Genomic DNA, 9168 nt, shown 5'->3' on the forward strand with positions numbered 1-9168 from the left:
AGAGTGCATCCGCTCAGGATGAATGAGCACAGGTGGCAGTGCAGACAGCAGCACTGTCACCCTGGGCTGGGAGGGTTGTGTTGAATGTACTAGCAGATTTACAAACACTAACTGAAGCCAAACTCCAGTCAATTTATAATCAGTTACAGCAAACAGCTTTTTTCCTTTTGGGATGTTTCACATCAATAAAAAAGTGGATTACTGTAAAACACCCCTGCCAGTATTAAATGGTTTGTCCTATAACTATAAAACCGATACATCTGGAAGAGAGCTTGTTCTTTTGGTAAAAAACAAACAAAAAAAAAAACCCAGAAACTTTTACCACATTCACCATGCTCCGGGGAAATGGATGCAACTGCACTTGCAAAGTGCACAGTCTATTTGCCTTTATTAAATCAACCCCAAACTCTTTACTTGAAAGAGAAACATATTAATTAACTTATTGCTGAAAATGTAAAATATTTGTGCACACTGACAGAAAAGAATGAGTAAAAGTTCAGTAACCTGACATGTAAAATTGTGTCATCTTTACAAAAATTTTAAAAGGAATCCAGGAAAATATACATGAACTACATACGGTGTTGCTAAATTGCTTTTAGGTACTGAAGAGAAATGGATTACCAGTGAACTTGACACCCAAGAAATGGTATGGACAACAGGATGAAACTAAACCTTAATCATTGCAAGAATTCTTTTTTTTTTGTGGAACTTTTACTAAAAAAGGCTGCAACGAAATACAGTTCCAAATAATAACATAACAGTGCTGGAAATTATTCACAAAACCGTTTCACAAATGCAAGTTTCTTAGTGACAAAGGATGAGCAGAGAAGAAATTCTTTAGAGCTTGTCTGTAGACATGAGTGAGTACAATATTTAACATTTTACTCTAAGGACATTTAGTTAGGCCCTGAATGATATTATAAAATAACCAATAAAACGGTGAAGGAAAGAAATACACCAATTTCTTACATGTTATGAAATGCACTACTAAATTACATCTACAAAAGGAGGCCAATGTACATGGCACCTCTCCACTAAAAGTGACGGGGGTATGAGGCCATAGTAGGCTGTTGCACTGGCCCACCACGAAGTGCCTGGCCTACTGCCTGACCCACCAAATGAGAGAGTGCAGGCCCACTTTGAATGAGTGTGTCTAAAGCCTTTTGCACACTAGGGTTGTCAACATTTATACCAGACGTTGTTCCTGGTCTTTGACCTGGAACACTGCCAGGTCCCTGGACACGATTTGGAAGTTGTCCATACAGATTCTGCATTTGAGGAGATGGGCCAGGTCGAGGTGCTGCATTTCTAACTGGTGCTCCTGCACCCATGGTATTAGAAAGCTGACTTGCTGTTGGCTGAGATCTTTGTGGGGGTGGACCAAGAATTCCTGCATCCATTGACACTGCTGACCTTTGCTGAGTGTTGGACATATTGCCATAGCTCTGGCCTGATGCAGCTGACCCCATAGAGCTCATTTGGTTAGAAGTAGTAGAAACTCCACTGTTGAACAGACTGAGAATTTTTGCTTGCAGCTCTTGCTGAGAGCTGCTCATGGTTTGAGGTGCTGAAGTAGCAGAGCTCAATTTTGGAGGCAACTGGAGTGTCTGACTGCCCGCAAGAGTAGATTGGGCATCAAGAGAAGTTGTTGGTGCTGCTGCCGATTGTCTTGAAAGTTGTGCTGCAAACCAAGAACATTATGTGAATCAATTTGTTGAATTAAAATCAGAACAAAAAAACAAAAAACACGACAGCACAAATTAAACAATGCAATAAAAAAACCTACATGTTAAGGAGTCACCAGCCATGGCCAATAATCTCTCTTTTCGCTGCTGTAAATAATGGACGACTTTGTCTATTTCTTCAGTTGTCACATATCTATTGTCTGCCAACAAACTTAGGAGAGTCAATATTCCAGGAGGGTGACCCCCTCTTACTCCCTCATCAAGAGGGCCACGCTCTCTTAATATAGCTTCTGCCGACAGCCTGGCAGCTTGCCGTGCAATATCTTCACGTTCCTTCTCTCGTGATTCAGTTTTGTACCGCTCATAGCTTCTTGCCACAAGAAGCATTGCATCAGAAAGTGGCATGTTCCGATGCTCTGTGGGGGGGAAAAAAAAAAAAAAAAAAAACACATTCCAACTTAAAGACAAAATAACCACAAAATAATTCTCAGGTACAGAGCTGAAATATGCAATTAACATCTTATTTATCTTATTTATTGACATTAAACGAAAAAAAAAAAAAAAAGAAAAAAAATGTACACTCTAGAACCACCCACTACTGCTTTGATGCTTGGTTCCAGGTTTAGGAAGAATTTATAGTCATGTCAATTTTCTCACCCTCTTTTCTGAACCCCTGAAGAGTTTTTTTTAAATTCCAAACAACATTCTTTTCAGAATTCAGAAAATAGAAAAACGGACATGGCATACTTTTTGTCTCCTGGCTCATTCACACCAGCAGTCACGTTGTATAGCACATTATCGTAATGGACTCATACGGTTTACTTCATACAACTTTATTAAACTGTCAATGGCATGTCATCCATCTTTACTCACTGCAGCGGGCTGAGATGTGGTGTACTGAATCGCAACACGTTACACTGCAAAAAGGTACAGCGTGTTCTTTTTGCAGTGCACTAGTATCAACTGAATAGGACATAAGACCCAAGGATATGGTAACAGGTCTGCATTCAAGTTCTTGAAATGTTGTCTTCATATTTGAAGGCTGACATCACTTATGGTTGGTTGGACAACAATAAGCCCTGTTTTAATGTGTACACACCAATTGTTTATATTGTGAAAGTTCACAATTTTGTTCCCAAGGTAAATTTTTAGCAGTTCAAAAACATTCTTCAGCAATACAATCACATATTACATGTCTGTGCTTTCTGAGGATGTAAACACTCAAAAGCAAATCAGTGCAGAGTAGAGCTGCCTGGAGCTTTTGTTCCTGTCTTCCCTTTCTTGAAGGGGTGATTAGGCACGCCAACACTGCAATACATGGTGACAGGGTGACCTTTTAGCAAGCCTTGGTATCCTCATGTGGCAAGCAAAGTGGTGCATCTATCCTTATTTGAAAAGCTATTGAAGGACTGCACCACATTGATGCAAGAGTTCTGTGTTCTACTGGTGCTGGGTAAGCTAAAAGTAACAAAGTGATGTAATTGAAAAAGGTTAAGCCATTTAACAGTGACAAGAAAACCACCAAAAAAACAAAAGCCTAGCTAGGCAGCTAGAATCTTGTAATTTGCTTTTTCTTGCCATTAGCATTCCTGTTTATTCCCAACACTGTTCCACTGACAGAATCTAACCCTCACCTACTCTTGATAAAGATGAAAACAATTTTGGCTAAAGATCTCATATATATACACACATACATATATATATATATATATATATACACATATACACATACATACATCATACATACACACATATATATATATATATATATATATATATATATATACACACACACACACACACACATACATACACACATACACACACTAAAAATAAACCACAAACTAGCAGCACTCATTGCAAAACATCTGTGGACATGGATGCTATACAGCCATATGAATACACAGTAACTAATGTATGCATCGTACAGCAATCTAAGGGCCAATTCACACCAGTGCATTTTAGCGCAGCTGTAAAATGCAGATCAACGGAAGGACATCTGAAAAACAATTTCCAATGTGTCCTATTCACACAATAACGTTGCATTGCATTGTGCTGAAATGCAAAAATGTAGGTCAATGGACATAAGCATGTGTTAAAATGCGACTAAAATAGATGGAGAAGTACAAGCATTTTAGCGCAGTCAGTGTGAACTGGCTGTTAAAAGTGATGAAACATTGGTAGCAAAGCTAAGCAGAGCTCTCTGGAATATACGGTTGATATATATGCCAAAAGAACAAATGCACCGCTCCAAGCTCCTGACACAGCCTCTCAGGAAGCCCACTGCTCCACATGCAGGTCTCGGGAGCTTGTCTAGCTTGGTTTGTATAGCAAAGTCAAAAAACAAGGCACCAGTTCACAAATGTCCCACTGGTGATCAGAGAGGTGATTACTGATTAAGATCTAGTAGTGGTGAAACATGTCAGAGGGGTGTGGCCTAAGGGCAGGGATTGTGTTAACAGCCAGTGACACAAACTCACTAGTGGGATTTTTGGTCTCCCAACTATGCACTGTCACCCTGGCTTTCAATAAAGACTACAAGTGGCCGTTTTAACACGCAATGTACAGATGTGGTCCACTGTTGTCACCATCATAAAACACACCTTGAGAAAAGGCATGCAGCCATGTATGTAGGCCAGAACTAGATGCAAAGAGTCTAGAGGAGATCAATAGCACAGATGCAAATGATGGAAAAAAGTATTTTATTGAAAAAGGCAGGTGTTTTTGATACAAAGTTTCAAAATGTTATTTTGTACAAACCAATTTTCCCTTGCTCTCCCTCATGTGTTGCTACCAGACAGACACACACATTAATGAAATTCCAAGCAATTTGTAGCTCAGACACTAAAGGTGGGTACACACTGGCTAAAAATTGTTCGAGAACAGTTGGTTTGGCAAGAACCGGCAGACTTTTGGCCCGTGTGTGCAGCGGTCTGTTCGACAGAGGCCAGATCTACGACAGGCTTCTGTCGAACACGTATGCTGCAAAACCAACATCCAGTCAGCGCTAGCAGCCAATGGCTGGGAGGGACGAGTCCCCCTGTCATAACATAAGGGCACAGCGGGGAAGACTAAGTAGCTACTCGGGTTATCAAATGCAGCTACTAGCTGACCCAAGCATACCTGCAATTTGAAGCTGCATACAACAGTATGAGAAAACAGAAAGATCTGTAGCTGCTACTCAAAAATTGGCCATGTGATAGTAGCCTTGAGGGTACATCCAGTTTAACTCACTCACAGAGGCGATTAGGCTGCTGCTTTTAAAAACAGGTAATCACCGCATCAGAGTGCAGCAGCACTGCCATGACCACACACACTAGTATGCAAGTGTGTCCAGTTTGCATGCAACCAGAGACCACTGGCCCAGGGCGCAAAGAGTCTGTACCCAGAACCTGTCAGAGGCCTCTAACTGCATGTAACTGAGCGATAACATCAAACAAGGTTCACTATGGTCACCGACTTGCACAGGATACAACTATGGCCATGCAGCAGCTTGCACACATGTGCATGTGGGCAAAATTCCTGACAGATTCTTACCATCAGAGAGGTTTGCTCATTTGAGTGTACCCCAAGCCTACATACAGCCCAATTAAAAAATAAGGACTGAGCTGTCCCTAGTAGTAACTCCACGAGTTCAATGCAATTTCTGGCAAACTAACTATTCAAATACTACAAATATAAATCCTTTATGCTCTTAACACGGCAAGTAAAAAAAAAAAAAAAAAAAGAAAAAAGCCACCACCACATACACATACACACACACACACACACACACACACACACACACACAAACACACACACACAAACACAGGAATACCTTGCGGGGTTCCAAATAAGATGTTCACAGTGCATGAATGATGTGTCTGGTGCTGCTGGGTTACCACTATACCAAAAGGTGATCCTCCTCTAGAAACATCTTCCAAGGCTTGGGTCAGCGATACTTCTGTGTTTAAAAAGATCAGGTCCACCATCATACCAAGGTCACGGACCTTACGCCCCACAGATTCTGCATATTCCCTAGAAGAAGGGTTGGGAGGGGGGGATTAAATGACATTTATGTTAGTTACAGTATGCCACGGACCTCGCTAAAAGCAGGATGATAAACCATATCTGCCATCTTACTTTGACTGTTTGTTAACCACCACCACAGAGCAATCAACAGGGCGCTCAGCATCAACCTTTCTTTGAATTTCATCAAAATATTGCCTATACAGCTCTTCACGGCGCCGTTCTTCACGTTTGAGTCGATCTAAATATAAAGCACACAAATTTAAGCATTTCAAATTGAACAAACAATTTTCTTTCCTTTCTATACAATTGTATATACTGCTCACACAGAACAATCAATGTATGAGGTAAAGTACATGTAAACACAAATCACAACTTTTATGATGTTAATATTTCACTTTCATTAATAGAATAGCTAATGATCCTGCCATGAAGGACCTTGTTCAAGCACTTCCCTTAATAGAGAAAACACTGTGCATGCCTCCAACTGTGCTCTTCTATTGCCACAGACCTTTTAAGGAGAGTACAAGTGGCCATTTCAACACAAATACGTAGAAATGGCGCACTGTCACCACAAGGAAATCTGCCCTGAGAAAAGCCATGCAATCATTGCTGGTTGCATACATGTAGGATAGGCAGTGAAAAACAATTAAGGATACAATGCTTTAGGAAAATATCTTTTGGCTAGGGTTTGCATTTAAGTTCTGTTACAAAAAACATTAACCAGGAAATAGGAGGAAAACTCATCCAGGGCCCCAGGAGAGATCCAGACATTTTTTCAAAGACATTTTTTTTTAAATGTTTTACAATATCTGGTAAGGTACATGAGGAAATAAACAGCTTGAAACATTCAACAGTACAGAGAAAGAAAATATACGCACCTTCAGGAATCCTATCGAGAGAGTCCCTAAACCGATCAAACAGATCATCTCTCTTTCTATAAAAATCATCAAGGCGATATTTATCAGCGAGGTCGTCGACTCTGAAGGATATAAAAGTGCCACTTTGAGAAACCTTTCCAGACAGGAAGCATGAGAAGCAACATTTACATAGAACAGTAAACATTTGCAAGAAACTGGGGCAACCTGCAGCCCTTTATTATCTATTGTGCAGCCACTGTACCCCAACAGCCAAAAGTCAGTGTTTTGTTTAGAGGTATATTTCAGGGCAGTAGAGGAAAACATTTATTAAACTGGTTTCTACTAGCTAAAGGGTTAGCTTGTTTTTTTCACGCTAAAACCTTGTGTGCGGTGCATGCTTTTCTCTTAGTGTGTATTTTTTGCCTGACCTTTTATATTGCGCCATACTGAAAGGATTATCAAATGTGGAGTCAGAAATTTTTAAAGGTAGTTGTAAGGGGGCTCTGACTATTGAGGCCTGAATGCCCCCTCAATTAAAGTGACTACCACCACTTAGGAGACCTTGTAATTTATAGGATTTACCGTATGTCATAAGTATTTTATTTACAATCCATTCTAGGCCCCTGTGTGTTCATCTTCTAACTGGCAGAGCCAGAATGACTGGATATATTGGTGTTATGGCAGACGACAGTTATTAAGTATCACAGCACATCACTAGGCATGGCATCCAACTAGCAAGGCCTTTATTGCCATTTTCATTAGGACTGTAAAGAAGAAATAGAAAAGACACATACATAGATGCAATACCTATCTTCCTGTGGCCCTTTTGCAAACATGTATGGTGCTTTGCATGCAATGTAATAGTGAAATAAGTTAGCTTCTAATTTGCAGCAAGGCAATTTACAGCACGGTTTCTTGCCAGCCACCTGACTGCAAAGCAAATCAATATAGTTGTCTATTAACAGGAAAATGTTTGGCAAGACTTAAAGTGGCTGTATAGCCTAAACACTTTTTACCTTAATGTAATACCTGCATTAAAGGTAAAAAAAAAAAAAAAAAAAAAAAAATTGTTTAGGTTAAAAGTATTGCCCCCTCCCCAATATTTATCTTAGCCCAATCTCGATCCATCACTGTGTAGTAGAGCAGCAGCTCACTCCTCATCTCCCCGTGAGCCATTGGTTCCCCTTGCTTTCAATCAAACCCTGTGATGAGGGAGTGGGGCCTTGCCTCGCTGTGTGTCAATGGACACAGGCAGCATTGCTCAAGATTCATGGCACACCTGCGTGCTCAAAAGGAAGTGGAATCCTATGGTAACAAACCGGTGTAGGAGCCGGGAGCCCCACAGGGGACCTGAAAAGAGGTGTAATTCCATTACACAGAGCAAGTATAAATCTGTTATTGAAAGAAAGTAGCAAGGCTTAAAGAGATTTGTAAACGCTAAAATGTTAAGAACGTGGCTATATACTGGACATGGTACAATGGGCAGTAAAGGCATAAAAAAAAAAAGAAAAAAAAAAGTGGGAGGAAAAACTCCAAATTTAAAATGGTTAACCCCTTGGTGCCAAGCGTACACATATACACTGTCCCACTGGACTGGGCTTGCCTTCATGGGCCTGCATATATGCATGTCTTTGTGCTGGGAGCGTGCCAACAGAGACCGGGGTTTCACCAGGAGCCCCGGGTCACCTGATCACTGTGATCGTCTCAAACTGGCGATCAGTGATCAGTCAGTGAAGCCCGCCCCTGTGTTTCTCTCTGAGAATGGAGATGAAAGATTCTGTCAGGAGATAAGCATTACCATCAAATGAAAGCCCAAGTTATCCTGGGAAAAAAAAAAAAAAGTATAATCCACCTGGATGATATGTATGGTTTTTCTTACATGTTTAAAGTTGCAAAACTATGCTTAGGTATTAACATTTGTTTTACCCTTGGGTACAAAGCGGTTAATTAACCTTTTTGACAGCTGCATTTAGCAAGACAAGTAACACAAGGCTGATAAAAATTGCAAGAGAGCAAGAGGATTAGGCAAAGAATTAGAGCAGTCCCTACAGAGAACTTTGGCAGTTTTAATTTTAAAATTGAAATTTCTGGTTAATTTTTTTTTTGAAGAATAAGGCCTACAGAGCAGTGCACTCAGAGTACATTTTGTAAATTTTTTCAGTTTCAATTCAAGAGTTTCAAGTTAAAATTAGAAATGAGCATTTTTGGTATTTATGAATGATGTGCAAGTCAGACATTTTCTTATATTTAACCTTTAGAGAAAAAAATAAAATTTAAACCTGTATAATGGATCCCTTGGGTCTCGAGCCTCCCTGTATCTTTCAAACAATGGGTCTCTCACATCTCTTGCATCACGGGTATCACGCACACGAAGATCTCTGGTATCTCTTACATCTCTTGTGTCACGAAGGTCCCTGAATTCCCTGGAATCTCGAGAGTCTCTTGTATCTCGAGAATCTCTAACGTCTCTTGCATCTCTGAGGTCTCTTGTATCTCGCGCATCCCTGAGGTCTCTTGTATCCCGAGGATCCCTCAGGTCTCTTGTATCCCGAGGATCACGGAAATCCCTTTCACGGCCATCTCTCATATCTCGAAGGTCATGATCTCTGGAATCT

General features: G+C 40.5%; 1 protein-coding gene across 1 annotated transcript; it reads right to left on the reverse strand.

The window, feature by feature from the left end:
- Nucleotides 1-371: 371 nt before the first annotated feature.
- On the reverse strand, nt 372-9162 carry NCOA5 (nuclear receptor coactivator 5). The gene is made up of 6 exons (XM_089673439.1): nt 8833-9162; nt 6575-6675; nt 5808-5934; nt 5503-5702; nt 1787-2101; nt 372-1681 (listed from the first exon to the last, which is right to left on the reverse strand). Exons 1-6 carry the CDS (start codon nt 9138-9140, stop codon nt 1035-1037), a joined length of 1698 nt encoding a protein of 565 aa, XP_089529565.1. The 5' UTR covers nt 9141-9162; the 3' UTR covers nt 372-1034.
- Nucleotides 9163-9168: the final 6 nt, after the last annotated feature.

Source organism: Staurois parvus, unplaced genomic scaffold (assembly GCF_062004578.1).
Source record: "Staurois parvus isolate SC_StPar_1 unplaced genomic scaffold, SC_StPar_1.0 ptg000137l, whole genome shotgun sequence".
NCBI lineage: Eukaryota > Metazoa > Chordata > Amphibia > Anura > Ranidae > Staurois > Staurois parvus.